This window comes from Aythya ferina (genome assembly GCF_964211825.1).
Source record: "Aythya ferina genome assembly, chromosome: 2".
Taxonomy (NCBI): domain Eukaryota; kingdom Metazoa; phylum Chordata; class Aves; order Anseriformes; family Anatidae; genus Aythya; species Aythya ferina.
Genome location: NC_140297.1, coordinates 160,124,988 through 160,148,318, shown reverse-complemented (window position 1 = coordinate 160,148,318; position 23,331 = coordinate 160,124,988). Strand labels below are relative to the sequence as shown.

Sequence of the window (23,331 nt, the reverse complement as noted above, 5' to 3'; positions counted from 1 at the left end):
CCCTGTGTCTCCATGGCCTGTCCACTGTGTCCCCATAACCCTATGTCACATGGTCCCATAGCCCTGTGTCCCCAAAGCTCTGTGTCCCCATGGTCCCATATCCCTGTGTCCCCATAGTCAGGTGTCCCCATGGTCCTGTGTCCCCATGGTCCTGTGTCCCCATAACCCTATGCCACATAGTCCCACAGCCCTCTATCCCTACAGCTCTTTCCCCTGTGTCCCCATGGCCCCATATCCCTGTGTCCCCATAGTCAGGTGTCCCCAGGGTCCTGTGGCCTCATAACCCTATGGCACGTAGTCCCATAGCCCTGTGTCCCCATGGGCTGTCCCTGTGTCCCTATGGCCCCAAGGAGACACCACTCCATTTAGGGACACCACCCCCTTTGGGGACACCACCCCCTTTGGGGACACCACCCCATTTGGGGACACCCCAAACCCCGTAACCCAGCGCTGGCAGAGCTGGGGGAACCGGACCACGACAGCGGGGTATAAATATTGGCTAAATAGATTTATTTTCATACAAAGAATACACAGATCCCCCACCCCCACCCCCATGGGGGCACCCCGACCCGGGGGGACACCCCGAGATGTCCCCAGTCCCTATCCTGGCCTCGCGGGGACCGGAGGTGAGATTTTTGGGGTCGTCCCTGTCCTGTGTGGGTTTTTTGGGGCCTCCGACGGATTCCCTCGTTGGTGTTTTTTTTAGGAAATGCCCCAAACTGTGGGACTTACCTTGAAGGAGCGGCAGGAACTGTCCCCCTCCCCAGATGACCCCAGGGATGTCCCCATCCCCGGGTGACCCCAGGAACGTCCCCATCCCCAGGTGACCCCAAGGACGTCCCCAGCCACCCCAGGGCTGCCTCGGTGCCCGAATTTTACCTGCACCGGGCACCTCCTGTGCTGGGGACATCTCCAGATATTTTGGGGTCCCCCCCCCCGCTGCCTTGTTCCCATTTTGGGGACATCTCTGGACATTTTGGGGTCCCCTCGTGCCTTAATACTGTGCTGACACAGAGCCCTCCCCCCCCATACCCTCCCCCCGCCATATGTACAGGCTGGATAAAAGAAGAAAATACAGATATTTATAGTGGGGGGGGGGGGCCCGAAACACGCCCCTCTGCCCCCAAAATGTCCCCCACGCGTCCTCATGCCGCTGTCCCCACTGTCCCCAGGAGGGAGGTGGCCGGTCCTGCCCCATCCCGGATCAAATAGGGACTGGGAGAGCTCCTCCGTGCCTCAGTTTCCCCATCGGTCGCAGTGATTCCCCCCCCCTGAGGGAATGTCACCCCCCACCAGGGGACATCGGGGACACGAGGTGACACCGAGGCGTCTGAAATTTACGTCCTCCGACGGGGAAACCTCACAGGCAGACCCACTCAAAACTCCCTTTTTCTCCCCAGATTTGTCACACCGCTGTCACCTCCGGGACCTTCGGCCCCCCCGGAGGCTTTGGGGGCTGTTATGGGGTGGAGGAGGTCCGGATCCGGCCCCCCTCCACCTCCTCCTGTCCCTCTGCAGCAGGAGAGGAGGTGGTGGGAGGCAGCGGGGAGGGGGTGGAAGGTCCACGAGGGGCTGGTGGCCTCGAGCCCGCCTGGCTCAGCTGCGTTTGGTGACCAGCTGCCGGTCCCTCTTCTTCTTCTCCATCAGCCTGGGGTGGAGCAAGGGGGTGGCGTTTAGGGACCCTATTCGAGTAGAAGGGTCCGGGGACGAGCTCGGGGGGGGCACTCACTTGCGGTTTCGGACTTCGGTGAGCTCCATCAGCCGCTCCTGGGCCGCCCGCAGCTCGTCGAGGCGCTGCTGGTAGCGGGAGTCGCAGTTGTTGGTGCGCTCGTAGCTGGAGACCTGGCTGGAGAGCTCGCTGGCGCGGTCCCGTAGCTGTTGGATGGACGAGTAGAGGTTCTCCTCGTCTTCCTCCTGCTCCGACACAAAGAGGGTGAGGTTTTGGGAGCGGGCCGGGACGCCCCAAGATGGCTGCGGGTCGGGGGAACGAGGATCAGGGGTTCCCGGGTTGGCCCCAACACCTGCCTTGGCGTTGATGATCTCGATGTGGATGAGGAGGGCGGCGAGCTCCAGGTCCTCGGTGTAGCTGTTCTTCAGCGGCACCGACCGGTAGCCTGGACACGACACCATGATAAAAGCTCACAGAATCAAACCCAGAATCATCTAGGTTGGAAGAGACCTCCAAAATCACCCAGTCCAACCCCTGACCTAGCACTAACAAGTCCTCGACCTCTATCCGGGTCCCAGCCCCTCGCCGTGGCCACGGTTGGGTCTCCAAGGGGCTGAGGGTGATGAAGATGATGGGCGTGGAGGGAGGGAGCGTACCTGTTTTGAGACCCTTGACGGGGAAGGTGGCTTGTGCCAAGAAGTTGGGGTCGCTGAACATGTCCTCCTCGTACACCACGAAGCGGAGGAAGGCAAACTCGGGGTTGTTGATGTCAAAGACAAACTGCTTGAAGAGCCACACGGGGTTGAAGCCGTTGTCGGCTAGGGGGTGAGGACAGAGCAGGGCTGGACACACGGACAGCACCACCACAGCACCACGGCTCCCCCATTAGTGGGAGATGCTTTTCCCTTTTGCTCCTCGTGAAACCCGGCCCCAATGGGACCCTGAAGGGTGTCCCGATGTCCCCATAGAGCCTCACCTACGACGTCCGTCTTGTTCTTGCTGTTGTCGTACTCGGAGCCACACACCTCCACCTCCACAAAGGGGCACACGATGCTCCTCCCGTTCTTGGGCAGGTGCCGGGCGCCGAGGATCTGCAGGAGGAAGAGGAGGAGGAGGAGGAAGAGAGTGAGGGCTGGCCATATGATGACCTTGTGGTCAAGGAAGGGCTCTTCATGCCAGTGGGTTTCCAACTCCTGTGGGTTGGCTGGTTTGGGCTTGCCATAAGCTTCATGGCCATAATTAGCCACCCTACACCTTTTTTTATCACAGAATCACTGAATTGTAGGGGTTGGAAGGGACCTCAAGAGATCATCGGGTCCAACCCCTGAGATCATTGGGTCCAACCCCCTATTTTTGACCTATTTATGGCCTTAGACTGGTTTTTGTCATATCTGCGAAATGATTTGAAAAACTTCTGCTTTGTCCATGCCATGCCCAAAAGTCAGATGCCTATGAACCAACCCATCCCACAAAAGGACCCAAAAGGTTGGGGAAGGTGCTTCTGGGCATGTTTTAGCTATTTCATCTCTATCTCAAATTCACTCAGGTTGTGCTCAGCTTTGTGTAATTGTGGGGTTCTCCTCCTGGAAAGACCACGCCATGAAAGATCATGGGGTACTGAATTCTACAAAGCAAACGTGGGTCTGAAACATGTAAAAATTGACCCAAAACCCAGGAAGAACTGTGCCCCCATCTTGATGGTGACCACCTTGGGATGGACTCGTCATCCTTGCCCACTTGCCTGCAGCTGCACTGTGATGGGCTCCACGATCTTCAGGCTGTTCTTGTCAAAGGGGTCGAACGTCTCGTCCCTCATGATGTCGGGTTGCAGGACGTAGCCGCTGCGGCCGCCGAGCATGAAGAGCGCCTGGTTCAGCTGCATCGGCTTGTCTGTGGGGGACAGAGCAGATCTGAGCCCCGGGGCTCAAGCAGAAGGTCCCTGAGCCCTGGCAAGCCCCCTGCTGAAAGCCCCCAACCCTGGCTAGAAGGATTTTGCACGAAACACCCACGGGATATCCCCATCAAGGTGGGGACAGAGGTTGGCGAGCTCATCCAAACCACCTCCAACCACGGGCCCGGTGGCTGAGCCACCAGAAATGTGAATTTTTTTGGGGTGTCCTGTGGTGATGAGGACGATTTACCGGGCGTCTGGAAGTTGAGGGCCACCAGCTGGCTGCCGCAGATCCACATGGGCAGCGGGTCGTAGTTGGAGGAGTCCAGGCGCTGCCCTTTGGGGTAGATGCGGCTGAGCTGGCGCCGGTTGTACTGCAGGAACTTCTTGCCCTTGCTGCGGTTGGCGTACTTCTCCGCCTTGGTCTCCGGGAAGGAGGACATGTCCCGGTAGCACGCCTTGTCCGTGCCGATCTCTGAAAGCACCAAGGTGGCCATCAGAAGAGGACGTGGGGTTCCCTGGGAGCCCTGTGACCGCTCCGTTCCCCTCTACCCGGCTCTTCCCCTCCTGATCCCACCAGCCCCCTTTGCCCAGCTCTTACTGTCCTCATCAAACGGCACTGGGCGGCAGTACACGACCAGCTCGGAGAGCTCCAGGGCAATCTTCTTCCTCCGCTCCATGATTTTCCCCTCTTGCATCTGCACGAGGGAAAACGGGATCTGAAACTCTTTCTCCTCAGGGGTACCGGGGACCGTCCACCAGGCAACGGGGATGTCCACCACCATCGTTCATCCATCATCTGCCCACCACGGGATAGGACATCCACCACCACCCAGCGTCTATCCCCTGGGGACAAGGATGTCCCTCCCCCACCGGCTGCACCCCAGGGCCCCTCACCCTGGCGTCGGCGTTCTGCGTGGCCTCTCGGATCTTGGCCACCCACTCGCTGAGCTCCTCCTGCGTGTCCGCGGCCACGTCCAGCGACTGGGCTGCGTGGGACATCTGCTGGGAATGGATGGTGAAGACAAATGGTTTGGAGCTCCTCCCGTCTTTGGAGATAACTATAAGGACATCAGAGGGGGGGCTTTACTTGAAGACATTCCCAACGGATGGCTCTGTGGAGCAAACGAAACCTCAGCGGTCCTGCTCCTGGGCCCCCACCAGCCCTCCCTGAGCACCCGCCGGGATCCTCCTCCTTTTGAGGGTCCTCCCCAAAATTGCAAATCGATGAGAAGCACAAGGTGGGCAAGGCAAACCCAAACACCCATCAAACTGCGGTCAGTCCCTGAAAATGTGCTGGAAGTGAAAGCAGCAACCCAAAATGGTCTCTTTTTCCCCTTTTTGTGGTTTCAGCTTTTCACTCCAAAATGCATTTTCCTTTGAGCCAGGGGTAAATATCCCCCCCTCATACCATCAAGCCCTCTGAATCCTTCCAAAATCAGCCAAATCCCTCTGAAATCAGCTCAAAATTGCCCCCAGCACATCGTGCCAAGCATGAGGCCTTTCCTTCTCTGTGGCTGGATATTTTTGCCAGCCGTGCCTCACGCCAGAGCTGCCAGTGCCCATCAGCACGTGGTTCACCACCAGCCACCCCCATGTGTGTGATGAGTTTGGAGAGCCTCAGCGCATGGTGCTGAGCTCCAGCTTGGGGCACGCACCACACCAGGCTGTCCCCCCAGGCTTATTGGGGACGTGGTGGGGACACTCACCCACGTGGCAGGATGGCACGTCGATGAAGCCCTTCAGAAAGTTCCCCAGGGGGCTGTTTTCAGATGACTGCAAGAGAAGAAAGAAGAGGGAGAGGTAGGTGGTGGCCGAGCCTCCATCCAGCCCTCCAAATTGGCCAAGTCTGAGCAAAAGTCAAAAAAAACACAGCATGGCTTGAGCCTGGAGCACCCCACAGCCTCCGGAGAAGGGTCTGGGCTGGACTGGTGTTGGAAGCATCTCAGGTGGCTTTGGTCCCAGGTGCATTGGAGAAGGGAGGTGACACGGGGACATCGTACTCACAGCTTCATCCTGCTCCTGTGCCTGCGTGCTGACGATCTCCTCCACGTAGTTGGCCGGGAACCACAGCTGCTTCTTGCCCCCGTAGTCCCCCCGCCACCTGCAAGGGGTGAGAGGATCAAGGCAAGCGGACAAATTCTGGGGGGACAGGGGGTGTTAACGCCGCATGCGATGTCGGGGAGCAGTCGGAGAAGGAAGGAAGGGGGGGAGGGACAGAAAAGAAGGTTGTTAAAACCCACCGCAGGAAGACCCGCAGGAAAACCCACCACCCCTGCCCGCCGTGATGCTGCCCAGGGCACTGGACCACCCTTACCAGCCCCCGTCCTGCTTGTCGACGTTGTGGATGATGGCCTGCTTGCAGAACGACAGCTCGTCCTCCCGCTGGGCTTTGTAGTCGTAAAGAGCCTTCACCGTGCACTAGGCCACCAGGGAGAGGGACACACGTGTCACCACCCAGCCTGGGATGCCCAGTTTGGGGATGCCGATGGGCAGCGCTGCTCACTCAGCCCCCACAATGATGCACGGGGGTTGTCGTGACCCAGGGTTGGCACTCCTGGGTGCCCAACCCCCCATTGTCCCCTAAAAGCCCATCCCAAAAGTGAGATATGTTAGAGAGGACAAGAAGTGCCCGTGGATCCATGCAACCACCACGTTTCTCTTCTGGGTTCCCATTTTTTTTTTTTCCTGTTTCACTCAAGGGGATTATCCCCTGATATTCCCACACCCCCCTGGAAGAAACCCCTTTGGGTTAAGTCTTCCTATGTCTGATCTTAGCCTGAGGGCTGTTTTGCTGCAAAAGGACTTTGAAAGCACAGTAGTGCTGGACCATGGGATTGTAGGGTCACAGGGAAGGGACCTCAGGGCTCCTTCAGGGTCAGCTCTGAGAACAGCCTGGTTCTGAAAACCTCCAAGGATGGAGAGTGCACCAGCTGGGAAATGACCCTAAAGCTGCTCTTTTTGGGTTCTCCCCAGTGTAAGGGGACCCATCAAGGCATCCTTGCTGTTGGGGCTTGCTCAGGTTCATGGTGGAAGATGTGGTAGAGGAACCCTCCAGGAGCCCCAACACCAGAATCGCTATGTCCCACCACCCTGCACCTCCTGGGGACACCAGCTCAGCCTCTTACCCTGGCCATTGGCATCTTGTTGGCCTCCACATAGAAGTGGGGTGTCCGCACCTCGTACAGAGCTCCATAGTCCAGCTCCTGCAAGGAGAGACATCAAGGCAGGTCACCTGGCTGTGGGGACACTGAGGGAACACTCATGAAGTTGGGCCACCATGGGTGGCCGAGAGGAGGCTGACAAGGACCCAATGAACCTTTAAAACTCATCGAAGGGGACTTATGTTTGGCACAGATGCCTGGCCATAGCCAGGGACAATGGCAGTAGATTACAACTTGGCTGATTTGGGTTGGCCTTTGGGCAAATCTTTGTTGTCCCAAAGATTTGGGACAGCTGGAGACCTTCCCACCTTGATGGAGATGGGGATGGATCGCATAGCACAGAGCCCCCGTCCCCGTTGTCCCCACCACTGGGAGCACTCACGGTGGTGCCCATCTTCTCCAGGGTCTCCTCGTTGATGGGGTAGCGCAGCTTCATCTTGCGGTAGAGCGGGTGCTTCTCGTAGTAGCTGACGAGGTCCACGAGGCTCTCGAACTCAGCCGAGCTGCCCAGCATGAAGAGCCGGCCCTCCTGCTGGATGCGGCAGTGCTTGATCTTCCCCTCCGCCCTGGGGCCAAGAGATCCAGTGGGGGGAGCCGTGAGGGGTGGCCGGACCCCAGCTCAAAAAATGGGGGACGGGCAGGAGGTAAATGGGTGTGGGGTGCTGCTGGTGTGAGAGCCCCGAGGACGTGGCTTCACCGTCACCACAGCCAGGGTGTCCCACCCATGGGAGCAGCACGTAGATGTGGTGTCCCCAAAGAAGCACGGAGTGATGGAGGTTGGAGGCACCTCAGGGCCATCAGGTCAACCCCTGCCACAGCAGGGTGCCCAGCCCCGAGGCCTGGTGGGTTCGGGGAGCCCCCAAAGAGGAGCCCCCAGCTCCTGGTCCCGGTGCCACGGCTCCAGCACCCTCTTGGCCCAGCAGTGCTGTCTGGGGGCCAGGGGGAGCCTCCTGGGCTCCAGGCTGGTCCTGGGCCCCCCCTGAGCAGAGCCCGGCCCCAGCCCCTCGCACCCTACAGGGCCACAGAGATGTGGGGAAGCTCCCCTGAGCCTCCTCCTCTCCAGGCCGAGCAGCCCCAGCTCTCGTAGCCTCTCCTCAGGGCCCTCGGCAAGGTCCCACCAGTACTGGGGGCCCAGTGCTCCCCAGTGCCAGGATGGCCGCACTCACCGAAAGGAGATGGCGTAGGAGTTGGGCTCGCTGCGCTTGCGCACCAGGAAGGCTCCGTCCCGCGGGACTCGCATCAGCATGTGCTCAGCCTGCAGGCGCGTCAGGCTGGCGTGGTACCACCTGGGCAGGCACAAGAAGGAGGCAGAGGGCTGGCAATGGCATCCCCGCGTCCCAGGGAGCACCCCAAATGTGACACCAGCTGTATCGGAGCCAGCACGGGGAGGGATGAAGATGGTGGACCCAAGGCAGGACAAGTGGTGGAAGAGGATGGTGGACCCAAGGGTGGGACACGTGGTGGAAGAGGATGGTGGACCCAAAACACATGGTGGAAGAGGATGGTGGACCCAAGAGTGGGACACGTGGTGGAAGAGGATGGTGGACCCAAGGGACCAAGGGGCCAGGTTTCACCCTCACTCTTTGCTCTCGTGGGCGTTGGGCTGGGGCACGGGGTCAGTGAGGCGCATCTCGAACTCGTTGCAGCGGAGCGGCACCTCGCGGTAGTGGCAGATGAGGCTGTAGAGGCTGTCAAAGACCAGGTTGTCCGTCAGGTAGAACTTGGTGGCACCAGCTTCCTGCCGCGAGTGGATCCGGCAGTGCTGCACGCGGTTCGACCTCCTGCCACGGGGAGACAAGATGGGAGCAAGTCAGTGCATATCCATGACCATGACACGTTGTGCTTGGGGATAATCAGGTTCAGGGCACCACAATGCTCAAAAAGGTGGCTTTTCCCTCAAAACTTCATTTCTGCCTCCAAACTGCGGCCTGCAGGAGGCAGCCACCAGATGCCTGGGGATCTGGGGATCTGCCTCTTGGGGAAGGTGTGATCCTGCCTTCCACCCCATGGGGACCAGACCAGGCCTCTTACCAGAAGGAGAGGGTGTAGTCGCCCACGAAGGTCTCGCTTTCGCGCACCAGGAAGGTGCCGTCCTTGCCGCCCGTCTCGGTGCAGTACTCGTGCAGCAGTTTCTCGGCGATCTGCCTCCCATCGCGGCCACCTCCCAGCTTCCCGTGGAACCACTTCTCCGTGAAGTGCAGCTCGTTGTTGTTGAACTCCTGCAAGTCCACCAGGAAACCAGAGACACCCCAAGGTCAGTGTCCTCCCGAGCAGCTGCCATCGACGAGGGTATCGCCGCCCTTTCCCCGTTCTTGTGGAAATTCTGCCCCCCACGCACCTCCTTCTGCTCCACCTCCTCCTCGTCCTCATTGAACTGGTAGCGGGACGTCTCCTCTGAGTAGTAGATCTTGTTGCTCGTCAGGACAAAATAATGTGGGCTCCAGGTCTGGGAGGGAGGAAGAGCATCACCAGGACAGGAAGGATGGTGGCATGGAGGCACAGGGATTTGAGACCCCCGTTCCTGCCTTGCATCCCTCCATGTGGCGTTGCACCAGTACCCCATGCCCACCCCAAAGCTTGGTGCTCTCCCCTGCTAGGGCATCCCCATCTTACAGGTCCTGCTCTGCCCCTGGCCATCAATGGCAGAGACACTTACGTGGTCAATGGGGTCTTCGAGGTAGAGGATGCCGTTCTTGATGGAGTTGCTGATGTCGTTCTCTGAGTAACTGGCAGTGGAGACCTCCTCATACAGGTTCCCTTCGACCAGTTTTTTGTGCTGGGGACAGGCCAGGAATGGGAGCTCAGCAGGGGGCATGGTGTCCCCATCATGCTGAGATCCCAGCCCTAAGTATCCACAGGTCCACCATCACCACCACCTCCCATTCCCCGCAGATCTCCTCTTGCAGACAACCCTCACATCCCACTGCCTGTGCATGGAGAGAGCTTGCTTCTGAGCCCCAAGATTTAGGGTTGTCCCCCAGCCCAATACAGTCTTTGACCCTCCTGCAGACAAGGGCTTTGGGATGGTGCCTGGCTCCACACCTTGATTAGGATCTTCTTCTTGAGCTGGGTGGGTGAGGGCAGCTCATCGGCGTTGATGTCAACCGGCTTGGTGAGCAGCATGTCCCCAAAGACCTTCTTGAAGTGCGAAGCCATGTTCCTCTGCTGGACAATGCTGCAGTGATCTTCGATGGAGAGGATGATGGGGAACCTGGAGGAAGCAGGTGGGAAAGGTGGCTTGGGATGAAGATGAAGGAGAGGGGGAATTTGAGCAGCCAAAAACTGGTCTGTCTCGGGGGAGCCAGGGCTTACTCGGATGTGACAAAGGCGTGCTCCTTGATGGTGTGCAGCACATCCAGGAACTTGATCTTGGAGGTGAGCGTGTGGCCGTGGTAGATGATGGGGAGATCATCCGGGCCATCCCAGCAGTCCACTGAAGGGGGAGACACCTTGGTTAACGCATGCTGGCCACTAACTGTGCACCAGAACGATGTTTTTGGGACCCCAAAAGAAATTGGAAGGCTCCCCTCTTCCCTTTGCCATGGGATGGGTGAGCGGGATGGTCCATCTGATGCAATTTTGGGTGCTGGGGGGGACTCACACTCAATGCAGCGGCAGCCCATGCGCAGGCAGCGGGCGTACGCCTCCAGGGAGGACTCGCTGGAGAACTGGTCCCCCGTCAGGTACCTGAGGAGGAGCGAAAGGGATGCTCAGCAGCTGGGGCTGCCCTGGCCAAGAAGAGATGCTCGTGGGGGTCCCCGAGGTGAGCCCACCCCATCCTTACGTGTTGTGGGAGGAGGAGATCCAGTACTGGGACAGAGGGTGATTCATCTCCTCGGGCACCACGCGCTCGTACTTGGGGTCCATCACCATGTTCTCCTTGGAGAAGAGGTAGGTGAGGAACTGGGGGGGGTGGAAGCAGAGAGGTCAGGGCTCGCTGGGGATGAGGAGGTCTCCCCGGGCAGGTGCCGCACGGGGCCACCCACCTCATCCAGCTGGAAGGAGGGGTCTGCTGCATCGTTGGAGCCATCCTTGAGGTAGGAGCACATGTAGTCCCTCACCATGCCCACGTCGCTGGCCCAGGGCTCCTGGGGGTGCAAAAACGGCTGGCGTTACGGGGGGAGCCACGGCGGTGCAGCAGCTGGGCTGGGGCATCCCATGGGGATCCTCGAGACTGGGACCGAAAGGGATCCCCGGGGGGGTCTCAAAGGGCAACCAACCTTCTGGTCGTGCAGCAGGAACTTCTGGAAGTCGTAGAGGGAGACCTGGCAGAGCTCGGGGCGGTCCACGTTCCTGGGGCACAGAGGGGCCGTCAGGGGAACTGGGTGCAGAAGTCGGGGCAGATGCCACTGCTGCCCACCTGCGGTTCAGCCCCTGATGTCCCCAGCTCCTGCCCCGCTCCTGCCCACAGCAGGAGCTGGGAAAGGGATTTGGGAAAGAGTAGCCCAGGGGCAGCCTGAGCTGCTGGGTGCTGGCCGTGCAAACAATCCCAGTGGCACCCCATGAGCTGGGAGAGCTGGGCACGAGGATGCCCAAGGATGTGGGGAAGCAGGCGTCAAACCACATCACTGCATCCCCTGGCCCTGCAGTCCCTCACCGCCCTCAGAGCAAAGAATTTGGGGTGAGCATCCCTGCTCTCGTTTCTGCTCCCATCTCCATTTGCACTCACGTTTCCACTCCCATCCTTTCTCTCACCCCTTCTCCCATCCCTGCCCCTCAGACCACGTTTGTCTTCCCCTCTCCCTGCACCCCGGGCACTGGGCGATGCTCCAGGGATGCGTGCATCCACTGGGACCTCCTCTATCCCGGGGTTTGCCCCCTTGACAGCTCCCACCCTTGGTGGTGGGGCTGGATGGGAGCCGTGGGGCTCCCGGGACTCACCTCAGGGGGAAGGAGAGCTCCAGCTGCTCGATGACCTGCAAGGCAAAAGGGAACGGGGCTGAGATGGCCGGGGACACGCTGCAGGGTGGGGATGCTCAGGGGGACGGATCGCGGCTCTTACCGACTTCTGCGCGTCGAACATCAGGTTTTTGTAGAACTGGATGAAGTGGGAGAAGGTCATCTCGTTCCTGGCTTCCACCTCCTGTGGGGCAGGGTGTGAGAGAGGGGGGTTGGTGTAGGGGCATCCAGTGACAGCGGGGCCGGCTCCAGCCCTGTTGCGGGGACTCGAAGCCCCGCTCCCCACAAAATGTGGGTCTTACCACGAGCTTGTCCCGCAGGAACCTCATGTTGGGCACGCGGTAGTTCACCTGGGGCAGCATGGCCTTCAGGTCCTTCACCGTGATGCTGCGGGAGGGTGAGCTGGTGTCAGGGCACCGGCCGGAGCCACTGGGACCCCAGGGGACACCCACAGAGGAAGGAGCCCCCAAACTGACCCCAAATCCCAGCACCAGCCCTGGCTCTGGCTTGGGGTTCCCGCTCTGCCAGGCTCTGGATCCCTACAAGTGCACAGCGCTCTCTAATTTTTTTTAGAAGAAGCCTTTTTACCCTTTTTCTTTATAATTTAGAAGGGTCTGGTGTGAGCGTGAGAGCCCTGAGCAGAAGATTGGGGACGGGGACACTGCTGCTGGGCATCTGTCACATCTGGATACCGTAATTATCCCTATCCCCATCTCCATAATTAAGTCCACATTCCCTTGCTTTGTGGTTTTTGTTTGTTTATTTGTTTTTTTTTTTTACTATATCAACAGGATTTTTATGGGCTGCATTAATGGCCCATCCCCTCCTGGTGCTGCAGCGGGCACGAGGACATTTGGGTTCCTGCTGTCCCTACAGCAGCAAGGACGGGACCTGCACTCCAGACTCTGTTTTTAGGTGCCTTTGGGCACCCCAAATAAACCAACACTGCCTCACCCCACATCCCCTGCTCCCAGCCTCCAGATTTGGGGCACAGCTGGGAGGATTCGGCCCCATCCAAGACCAACAAAGCCTTGCAAGGCGAGGCCAGGGCATTGCGGCATTTTGGCATTTCCCAAACTTTTGCCCTTTGGTAAAACATCGCTGAAAGAAGAAGGACGGGGACGTTTTGGCCATTGCATGCTGAGCCCATCAGCATGTTTCCTCACATGGTGCTCACCTGCCTTCCCGTGACCGGTCCATCCCATCAAACTGTTTCCTCAGCCACCTGGGAGGAAGGGAAGGACAAACAGACAGCGCTCAGCCTGGGGGACCATACCCGGGGGGGTTCATCCTTCATCCTTCCAGACCCCCAAGAAATGGGACCGACCGTCCCTCCTCACCTCTCGATCTGCAGCGGGGTCTGGGCTTTCTGGGTGTCCGCCACCAGCCAGTTGAGGCCCGTTATCCACAGGTTGATGTCCTCCTCGCAGAAAGCTGGAGGAGGAAGAGGAGAGGGTGGTGAAGCCGGGATGGGGGAGACGGCACCCCCAGGATGGCCACAAGGGTGAGCGGGGACCACGCACCGGCCACGCTGAGCGTCCGCAGCCTGAAATCCATCCCGTAGAGGATGATGAAGCACATGGTGAAGTCGAGCTTGCGGGCGTCCTCGGGGTAGCGCTCAAAGTCCCGCGAGTTCTTCCCCAGGCGGATCTCCTTGATCTCCCGAATGTCAACTGCGGGGACAGAGGGGACACAGGACTGTCCCCTGCCGCCCTGCCACCGCGGAGCCACGTGCGGGGCTCGGGGAGGCTGTGGGAGGTGGGACTGCGTAGAAACCACGTGTCCTTTGGGGAACCTTGTCCCCAGGAGAGGGCGTCCCCATGGCACTTTGGGTGCTGTGGCCGGGTGTCCCCCAAGGGAGATGTCCCTGCAGCCCTGCAGTGACGTGTCCACTAGTGTGATGGCACCACGGGTGCCACGTGTCCTTCAGGGACATCCTGGTGGCACTGCTTGCTGGTGCTAGGTCCACGTGTCCTCTAGGGACCTGTGTCCCCATGAAGGGGTGTCCCCACGGCGCTCCCCACCACCAGTTTCCCAGCTCTGCGGGTGCCACGTCTCCTCCCAGCTCAGCCTTTCCCATCCTGGCCCTACAATCCCTCCAGCCGCCTTCCCCTCTTCGAGACAAACCCCAAGCTCTGGGACGGGCCGAGCTCATCTTTTAATAGAAGATTTCTGCCCAAAGGTGGCAATTTGCAGCCCGGACCGCAGGGCGTTTCTTTCCTGCCGCGTTGCTCTCTCATTATCTCGCTATATAAAGCCAGGAGGGCTGGGTTTCCGGACCGTGGTCTTCCTCACCACCACGTTGCCAAAAGCGGGATTTCCATCCCCCCTGCTTGCGCACAGCAGACACGTCCAGTGGTGGGAGCAGAATAATAAAATTCGGGGATCGAGCGGGATAATGATATTCGGGGATCGATTCTGACACTCGAACCCGTCCCTCTTCCCACGGGCATTGCTCCCGGGCAGAGCTCGGCTCCGGAAAGGGCTTTGTGTGGCTGAGGGTGGCCGGACACCACGCAGGGTCATTGTCCTGCAGGAAATGGGTCATTTCCCGGAGAATTTCCAGCCCGGCTCCGGCTGCTTCCTACGTGGCGGTGGGGCTGGAGTGCAGGGTGCCGGAGCCGAGGGGAAAAAGCTGGAGGAGGTGTGGAAGGATAAGGGATGGGGGAGAAACGGGGCCGATTCAGTGAAAGGCAGAGGCAAAAGAGGTGCGGGGTCGTTTTTCTTGGCGGAAAAGGCTCCGGAAAACACTGGTGGCTTTATCCAGCCTTCCCTGGGAGGAACGCGAGCCAACTTTCGCGGGCCAGGGCAGGCTGTGAGCGCTCAGCAGCAAAGCGATGCTCATGGGGTCTGTACCCAGGCGTGTGATTTTGGGAAACGAAAGCTGGGTGCCACCCTCAGTGCACAGATCCATGGCTCGTGGCTCAACGCTAACTTATGGTGGTGTCCTGAGCTCAACCGGGTGGATATTCGGGGCCAGACACCTTTTTGTAGGATAGGAACGGGGTGTGTGTCCCCAGATGTGCCTGTGGCAGTGGGGTGAGATGCTGGGGGCTCTGCCGACGGGTGCTAAAGCAGCCAGGACCCGGTGTTGGCCCCAGCCTCCCGGCGAGGGAGCAGTGTGCAGCACAATGCAACGTGCTGGCGGCTTCCTGGAAACCACATCTGCAGCGGATTTGCAGGGATCATGGCAGAAGTATGTCTCCAAACTCCTCCCTGCATTGTCTCCGGGGTCCCGGTGATTAAAACATGCTGGAAGCCAGTTCCAGCTGCGAAAATCCCTCCTCTCTTCTCATGCAAAGCGAGCAGCACGTTGCAAAGGCTTTACATCTCGGGGAGGTTGTGGCTCCCGGGTGCTGTAGGGCCAGGGTTTGCCCAGCAGCTTTTAGCCAGGCTGAGAGCCTGGGATTTTCCCGAATGCAGGAGAGGAAAGCAAACCGAGGTGGCTGGAGGGATGCCGCTGGCCTGGGACATGCCACGGGGTGGCCGAGTTGTGTCCCCTCGGGGTCGCCTTGGTCCTTCCTGTGGGAGCCCCTGTGTGAAGGACCGGGCGGTCACGTCCCCGAGGGCTCCCTGTGAGGCTGAGGAGCTGATTTAAAACCTGAAATAAAAGATTTCCTCCCGGGCCAGAGGTGTGAAACCAAACCTGGGTTTTCTCCTCCCCAAAACCATCCTATTTCTAATCATCTGGCATCAGCAAGGACGAAGGGGTGAGTCCTAGTTAGCCATCACCAAGCTGCGAACCACCTCTCCAAAATGTTTTTGGGGTTGCCAGGGACTGGAAACAACCTGGGAAGAGATGAATTTTGGAGGCAAAGCCGGACACCACGCTCCCCTGTAGCTCTTAACCTTGAAGCTGCAGAGCATCTCCTTGCCGCGCCGGGGGACCCCATCCGCGTGGCCACGCGACTTAACAGCAGCTTAACGAAGCGTGTAATTAGCCTGCAGGGCGCGGGGCATCTCCAGCAGAACCAGGATCCCCGTCCTGCCTCCTAACAGAGACATCAGCTCTGTTGGTTTTCTCGTTAATCCCTTCTCAAGCCGGGTGAGAAGAGAGGATTTGAAATGGCCCGGGCAGGCGTGAGGTTCGGGAGCGAAGCTGAAGGTCCCAGAGCCTCCGAAAAATCCCAAATGGGGCTGGAGAGGGTTGGTGAAGGTGCTCCAGCCCCATGCCAGGACTGGGATTGCTCCCAGCCCCGCTGGGGAAGCAGGTGGTGGGGTTGGATGGAAGGATTATAACATTTTTAGGGGTTTTCCTTTTTTTTTTCCCCACCTCTTGGATGACCTCAGAGGACGCTCACGCATTCCCAGAGGGAGGTTTTGGGTTGCTGTGTGGGAGAGGCCGGGCACTGATTGGGGAAACTGAGGCAGGAGATCTATGGCAAGGGGAAAGCGGCGCCGAGTTCCCGACCTGGCTGTGTGCGGTGCTCCCGAATAAAAACAAGGAGCCGGAAAGGCGCTATTTCCGCGAGCAGGGAACGAGCTCTTCCCTACAAAGGCCATGGGGGAAAAAACCTGCAGGGGACATCAGCCGGCCACAAGGGACCAGCCGGTCCCCTCCTGTGCCCCTTTGTGCTTGGTGGCACCCCACAAGCTGGCGCTCAGCCCCCAAATCCCCTCTCCCCAAAGAGGCCTCGGCACCATCCAAATTTTGCATTTCAGCCCCGTTTACGTCGCATGGGGCCACCACCGTGACCACCCCACCTGGCCTGCCTTCCCCAGGAGCCCGAGAACCCCATGGGCAGTGAGGTCTGGTGCCAGTTTGGGGGTTACAAACACCCCCAGGAGGCGAGGCAGCAGATGGTCCCTTTACCCCCTTTCTAAGGTATCAAATCCCAGGACGGACACGGCAGCAGTTCAAGCCCCATGGCAGTTTAGGGTCGAGGGGAGCTGGGATGGAGGAGGCGAGTGCATTTGCACCTCTGGGCATCCCATTATGGTCAGGCATCCCACCGTGGTAGAACATCCTACCTTGGCAGAACATCCCACTGTAGTAGGATATCCCATCATGGTAGGACATCCCAGTATGGCCAGGCACCCCAAAACCAGGAATCCCACCACATTTTGGCATCCCACCGGGGTAGAACATCCCACTGGGGTAGAACATCCCACAAATGGTAGAACATCCCATCCTGATAGAACATCTCACCATAGTAAGAGATCCCAGTATGGCCAGGTGCCCCAAATCCTGGTATCCCACTACATCTGGGCATCCCAACGGGGTAGAACATCCCATTGGGGTAGAACATCCCACTGGGGTAGAACATCCTATCCTTATAGAACATCTCACCATAGTAAGAGATCCCAGTACGGCCAGGTGCCCCAAATCCTGGTATCCCACTACATCTGGGAATCCCACTGTAGTAGGACATCCCACCATGGTAGGACATCCCAATATGTCCAGGCACCCCAAAACCAGGAATCCCACCACATTTGGGCATCCCACCGGGGTAGAACACCCCACCATGGCCATGCACCCCACGGCAGCAGATCACCCCATCGGGGCAGGACATCCCACGGGGACCACGCACCCCGCCAACCCGTCCCCAACCACCGCCACCGATACTCACTGTCCCCTTCCACCTTCTCAGGCGTCCGGCTCCAGATGATCTGCCGGGTTTCCAGCTTGACCTGGAAGGTCCTTCGCTCCGGCCTCTGTGACTTCTTCTGGTAGAACAAGGTGAGGACGGTGCCCATCTCCAGGCAGCGGAGGATCCTGCCCATGTCCCCCGCCTCCATCCTGCCGTCCTCCAAAAAGCCATTGACGCTGTTGAGCCTGGAGACGGACATCTTCACTGCGTGGCCATCGCCCGCCGGAGCCGCGGAGTTGTCTCATGCATGAAAGGGAAGAAACGAAGCCTCCCCGGGGATTTGCTCCGAGCACGGGTTTCCTCTGCTGCCGATTCCCCCGGCGTCGGGGTGGGAGGCTCGGGTTGGAGGCGCCGCGACCTTCTCGCCGTGCGGCCCCGGCTCCGGCGTTGGCATCCAGCGGTGGCGAGGAGAGACGGGGGACGGCTTCAGAGCCGGAGGGCTACAAACCATCCGGCCACCTCAAGGCCTCGGGGACGGACACCTCGGCGGGGCCAAAAAAAAAAGGAGAGGGTGGCAAAAAAAAAAAAAAAATAGGCCGCGGGAGCGAGCGCCCCGAAAAAGCAAAGTCACCCCAAAAGCAAGCGGAGAGGAGCCGGAGGATCCCCGGCCTCCGTGCAAAGAGGGGAGAGGGGTGAGGAGGGGAGGCGAGGGGTTCGGGGTGCCCGGCTTAGGGTGTGGGGTCTTCGGGGACCCCCCAGGGTGGGATGCGGGTGGTGGGTTTGTTTTTTTTTTTTTTGGGATGGGGTGAGGGGATAGGAAAAGGGGGGGGGAGGTTCGCTCTCGCCGGTCGCCCGCTGCCCCTCTCCGCTCCTTAATTTCGGGCTGATGAAATGGACGCCCAGAGGAAACTGCAATCACACATGGCCGGAAAGAGATCAGAAAGGAATTTAAAAAAAAAAAAAAAAAAAATGCAGGATCTTGGAGAAAGGAAAATCGCAGCGACGGAAGAGGCGGCTGAGGGTGACATCTAGAGGAAGGCGAACCGGGGAAGGGCTCCTGAAGGGGGGTGTCCCCAGGCCCTACAGACAACTGGGGGGCACCCCAGGGATGGGGCACCTTGGGGACGGGGTGGGTGCTGGCTTCGCCCAAGGGGGACGCGGCAGCGGGGTCGGGGGCTGCAGAGGGTGGGGGCTCCGTGAGCAAGGAGGGGTGGTGGATTTTTTGGCACGACGCGGGCGCGTGAATGCAGGTGGTCCCCGTGCTCCTGCTTGTAGGAATTATTACCCCGAGTAGGGTGAATGGGCAAAAAAAATCAGGGCTGGGGGGGGATCTGGGTGGAAAATTGGTGAAAAAAGGGAGGAAATGTAGAGAAAATGGTTGTGTTGGGTTGAGCTCCGGGTGCCTGCAGCGCTGAGCCAGGACCGAAGCCCACGAGCCACTGCTGTGATGAGTTTTGTCCCGCCTGAAATTGGGGTGGGGGTGGTGGAGGGGACAAAAAGGGGGACGGGGTGCAGGGGGAAGGTGGGACAGGGGGACAGGGCGCAGCCTCACAGCCCCTCTTTCACCCCCGTGCCCGGTGCTGGGTGGGCAAAGAGCCGGTGGTGCGATGGGGCTGCAGCCCTGCTCATTTTGGGGGATTACAGGGCATTTCGGGGGGAAAACGACTAATAAAAGGGGGAAACAGGTGATTTGGGGGGGACACAGGACCTGCTGTGAATATGGACTTGTTTCAAGCCTCACTGAAGTCCCTCAAAATCCTGCATGGTCCTTAAAAACAGGAGCAATTCATATTTCAAATACAGGAGCAATTCATATTTCAATCTGGACAACATCAAACCCTTACCCCCATCCCGGGGGTTGCCAAGATCCCCCCAGATTTGCAGCTTTACCTTCTGCTGCCAGGAGGATTTCTCTCCTCCAAAAAAATCCTTGCCTGCATTTTAGCTCTCCCCTTCCTTGAAAACTCACCTGTTTTTTCCCTCTCCCCAGCCACGTTTGATTTATTTTTTGGCCCAGAGGAGCCCAGCGCCACGCGGTGAAGGCCACCGATGGCCCCTCTGGTGGTGGTGGTGGACAGGCATGTATGGACCCAGTGGAAACCAGTACGGGTTGACGGGGTCCCCAGTGCCATGGCATGGGGTGTGCTGGCTTCCCTTGATGCTCACATGCAAATACCGAAAGGAGAGTTTCAAATTAAAGCCATTCACCCCTCCAAAACCATAATGTTGAGGACAAAACCATAATGTTAAGCCCTCCCAGCTTGGGAGGGTGCTGCCACCGATCCACGGCGATTTTGGCAGGACTTTAGCAGGGACTGGATGCACCAGGAGCAGCTTTGTGCATCACCGCGGTGATGGGGACAGGCAGAAATCTCCACCTGGGCTCTGGCCTCCCACACGTCCCCTTCCTTGAGGAATCAGGGGACCCCTGGGGTAAAAACGAGATCCTGAAGTTGCTTTTTTCTTCCTTTATTCATGAATCAACTTCTGTTTTTTTTTTTTTTTTTTCCCCCCTTCTCTGGAGCAGAATCAGCTTTTGTTTCAAGCGACGAGCTGCAGAGATGCCGGCTTCTGGTGTTTACGTTTTCCATTTCCAGGCAAATCCCATTTCGGAGCCCCCCGAACGTGGGTCTGGGAACTGAACATCCCGACCGCGGCGAGCCGAGGATCAGAATAGCAGATTGTTTTGACACAGGGGACTTTGCAGCAGGGCTTGGGCTTCTGATGTCCATCCAAAGCACGCGGGCGGAGAAGGAATGCTCTGTTTTCAGTCTGCAATGGAGTCACTGTTTTAATTTTAGCTTCCCCGGAGCAAAGCTGTAAGCAAGCCGTTACCAAAGCAAAGCACCCTACGGAGGCTGGAAGAGGCTGAGGGATCGCAGCCTCCCCATCCTCCCATGTGTGGGACTCCAGGGAGGGAAGGGACCCCGAAAGGTGAAGGCAAGCACCCCAAAATCTGCGTGTCCCTTCTTAAAAACCCCAACACGACTCATCCCTGCAGCTCAGACGGGGGAATGGCGCAGAGGTGCTGGTGCTCATGCCAGGACAGCAGAGCCACAAAGGCACCAAAGGGTCTTGCAAGAGCAAATCTCCACCAAAAGGGGCCAACAACCCCCCAGCAAAGCGCAGAGGAGCTCCAGAGGGTGCAATTTATGTGTATGGTGGAAAAAATAAAGAACAATTCCGGGAGAAAATTCTCCTTTCAGCAAGTTTAGCTTCTTCTGCAGCTTTCTGGGTTGGAGAATCACTGCTAGACGTGAGCCTCAGCCGCTCACCCATGTCCCTTCCTGGAGGTAAAGCTGCCTGCGGAGTCCCAAACCCCTGGGGGGAGATGAGACAGGTCAAAACAAACCCCCCAAACATCCCGAAATGTCCTCAAGTTGCTTTCCAAGTAGGTTTGCACAGCGGGAGTGTTGCAACTGCTCGTGCAGCCGGAGTGTTGCGAGAGCGCTGGCCCAAAAAACGCTGTCGGTGGTGGGGACAGTGAGGGTGGGGAGGCTCCGAGGTGGCTGTAGAGGGGACCCAGGGGACAAGGGGACGTCCTGCGGGGACGTCTCTGGCCTCACAGGGCAGGAGAGCCAGCGGCAGTAGCTGGGGATGTTCAGTCCCTGCCGTCCCCGTGCAAGTTCAAAGCATAATTCAGCAGGTGAAAGTGGAGAGAAAACGTTAAATATCCCGGGAAATAATTCTAGGAACAGCAGCGAAGAGGTGCACGGATTATTCATCCGATTTCTGCCCTTCCCCAATTATGTTGGGGTTTATGTTTGCCATTTCCAGGCAATTCCCCCATTCATTGGGGTCTGCGTGCAGCTCACACGCCGGCGGCGAGACTGCAGGCGAGAAAGAGGGCAAAAAAAAAAGGGACATCGTAGCAAAAAACTGTTGCCCACTGGATAAATGCAGGTGGCTTTTCCTTTAGGATCACGCAGCAGTTTCTTCTCCTCTTACTGACATTTTCCTCTCTGGTTTCCATCGAACCCAGGAGACGCGTCCTTCCCCAGAGCCCGCGCTCCTGAGCTGTTATCAGCAAAAATGAGATTCTGGAGTTTGCTTGCCCTTGGGAGGCAGTTTTTTTTTTTATTATTATTCTTTTTTTTTTCTTTTTCTCCAAGAGTTAAAATAGAAAATAGCTCCTCCTTTTCCCTTGGTATTTGCCCTTCTGCCTTGGACACCGCTGAGAGAGCAGCCACGTCTTCGCTTCGAGTGCGAGGCTAAGAAAACTCGGCTGCTTTGGGCATTTCCAGCAACAGGCTCTCCGTTCCCAATCTCATTCCTTACACTTCTTCCAGTCTGAACTTATTTCTCCAATACAGCCTGATACACAACACTGCAAGGCAGTTTTCACCTCTGTCTTCTACGACGGTGCTACCGGGACCATGAACATGTCCTACAATCCTCTCCGTGGTCGATTCTTTTCCCCTTTTTTATTTTTATTTTATTTTTTTGCCTTTTCATTGCTTAAGTCTGGCCAGCGAGCTGCTGCTGCTGCTAAAATTATCTCCCCTGCCTGCTGCTTGGCCCGTGTCGCACCTCCTCCTGAAGCTCTGCATCAGCTCCTGGTCTCCTTCCACGGTGAATTCGGATGCTTCATCTTCCTCCAAGGAGCCCCCACAGCTCCCACCAGCCACCTGAGCAACTCGTTTTGGGGAAACGGGTACCTGGACAGCCACGAGAAAGCCGAGGTGGAGATTTCCCAGCAGCTGGAGCGTGGATTTGAGCCTTTTGCCTAATTCAGAGGCTTTCAGCTTGTGATGGGCCAGCCCAAGATGTCCTGAAACAGGAGAAGGAGAAATAAGCAGAAGGAGAAGGAGAAGGAGGAGAAGGAGAAGGAGAAGGAGAAATGAGGAGAAGGAGAAGGAGAAGGAGGAGGACGAGGAGGAGAAGGAGGAGGAGGAGGAGGAGGAGAAGGAGAAGGAGAAATAAGGAGAAGGAGGAGGAGAAGGAGAAGGAGAAATAAGGAGGAGGAGGAGGAGGAGGAGGAGGAGGAGGAGAAGGAGAAGGAGAAGGAGAAGGAGAAGGAGAAGGAGAAGGAGAAGGAGAAGGAGAAGGAGAAGGAGAAGGAGAAGGAGAAGGAGAAGGAGAAGGAGAAGGAGAAGGAGAAGGAGAAGGAGAAGGAGAAGGAGAAGGAGAAGGAGAAGGAGAAGGAGAAGGGAGTTGCTCTGCAGTCAGATCACATCCCGTAAATCCATGCCATGCCTGAACAAGTGCTGCTGCTGGCACGGGAGGGAACTCGACACACTTGGTGATGTTTCAGCAAAACGATGCAGGATGCAACCACCGGCGTTGGAACAACAAACACAGGACACCACGGAGCCAACAAGACAGTAGAAACAGAGGGCTGAGAACAAGCTGAGGAGAACACCTTAATTTGAGCCCCTGGCAGGTTTGGCACAAATCGACCTTCCCAGGAACACACTGACCTTAAACCTTCCCATCCACCTGAATAATTTATTCTCTGGGAAGTTGGAAAGTTTTGCCACAGATGTAACCTGAGTCTCCTTTGCCATAAATGAAGTAAATCCCTACTACTAGTGAACATCAAGCACATCTGATCAGCTATTTATTTCTAATATTATTGCCCTTCTTTTTTCTTTTTCTTTTTTTCTTTTTCTTTTTTTCTTTTTCTTTTTCTTTTTCTTTTTCTTTTTCTTTTTCTTTTTCTTTTTCTTTTTCTTTTTCTTTTTCTTTTTCTTTTTCTTTTTCTTTTTCTTTTTCTTTTTCTTTTTCTTTTTCTTTTTCTTTTTCTTCTTCTTTTTTTCTTTTTCTTTTTCTTTTTCTTTTTCTTTTTCTTTTTCTTTTTCTTTTTCTTTTTCTTTTTCTTTTTCTTTTTCTTTTTCTTTCTTTTTCTTTTTCTTTTTCTTCTTCTTCTTCTTTTTTTCTTTTTCTTTTTTCTTCTTCTTCTTCTTCTTCTTCTTCTTCTTCTTCTTTTTCTTTTTCTTTTTCTTTTTCTTTTTCTTTTTTTTTTCTTTTTTTTCTTCTTCTTCTTCTTCTTCTTCTTCTTCTTCTTCTTCTTCTTCTTCTTCTTCTTCTTCTTCTTCTTCTTCTTCTTCTTCTTCTTCTTCTTCTTCTTCTTCTTCTTCTTCTTCTTTTTCCCTTTTCCTTTCCCTTCCCCTTCCCCTTCCCCTTCCCCTTCCCCTTCCCCTTCCCCTTCCCCTTCCCCTTCCCCTTCCCCTTCCC

General features: G+C 57.2%; 1 protein-coding gene across 2 annotated transcripts; it reads right to left on the bottom strand.

The window, feature by feature from the left end:
* Nucleotides 1–487: 487 nt before the first annotated feature.
* On the bottom strand, nt 488–18,079 carry LOC311431392 (1-phosphatidylinositol 4,5-bisphosphate phosphodiesterase gamma-1-like). 2 transcript variants are annotated; one of them, XM_084508856.1, is made up of 32 exons: nt 17,194–18,079; nt 13,147–13,296; nt 12,964–13,057; nt 12,801–12,848; nt 11,926–12,010; nt 11,727–11,807; nt 11,606–11,640; nt 10,945–11,017; nt 10,711–10,812; nt 10,509–10,627; nt 10,326–10,411; nt 10,037–10,157; nt 9,767–9,935; nt 9,381–9,500; nt 9,063–9,170; nt 8,756–8,943; nt 8,305–8,505; nt 7,891–8,010; nt 7,107–7,290; nt 6,689–6,766; nt 5,878–5,981; nt 5,568–5,664; nt 5,270–5,336; nt 4,458–4,621; nt 4,162–4,258; nt 3,811–4,035; nt 3,411–3,559; nt 2,646–2,760; nt 2,326–2,487; nt 2,026–2,114; nt 1,730–1,914; nt 488–1,648 (listed from the first exon to the last, which is right to left on the bottom strand). In XM_084508856.1, exons 1-32 carry the CDS (start codon nt 17,411–17,413, stop codon nt 1,597–1,599), a joined length of 3,888 nt encoding a protein of 1,295 aa, XP_084364982.1. In that variant the 5' UTR covers nt 17,414–18,079; the 3' UTR covers nt 488–1,596. The 2 variants fall into 2 exon arrangements, with proteins under 2 accessions (XP_084364982.1, XP_084364983.1); XM_084508857.1 differs by lacking the exons at nt 488–1,648; nt 1,730–1,914; nt 2,026–2,114; nt 2,326–2,487; nt 2,646–2,760 and adding an exon at nt 4,651–4,675 and having other exon boundaries at nt 3,412–3,559; nt 4,458–4,562.
* Nucleotides 18,080–23,331: the final 5,252 nt, after the last annotated feature.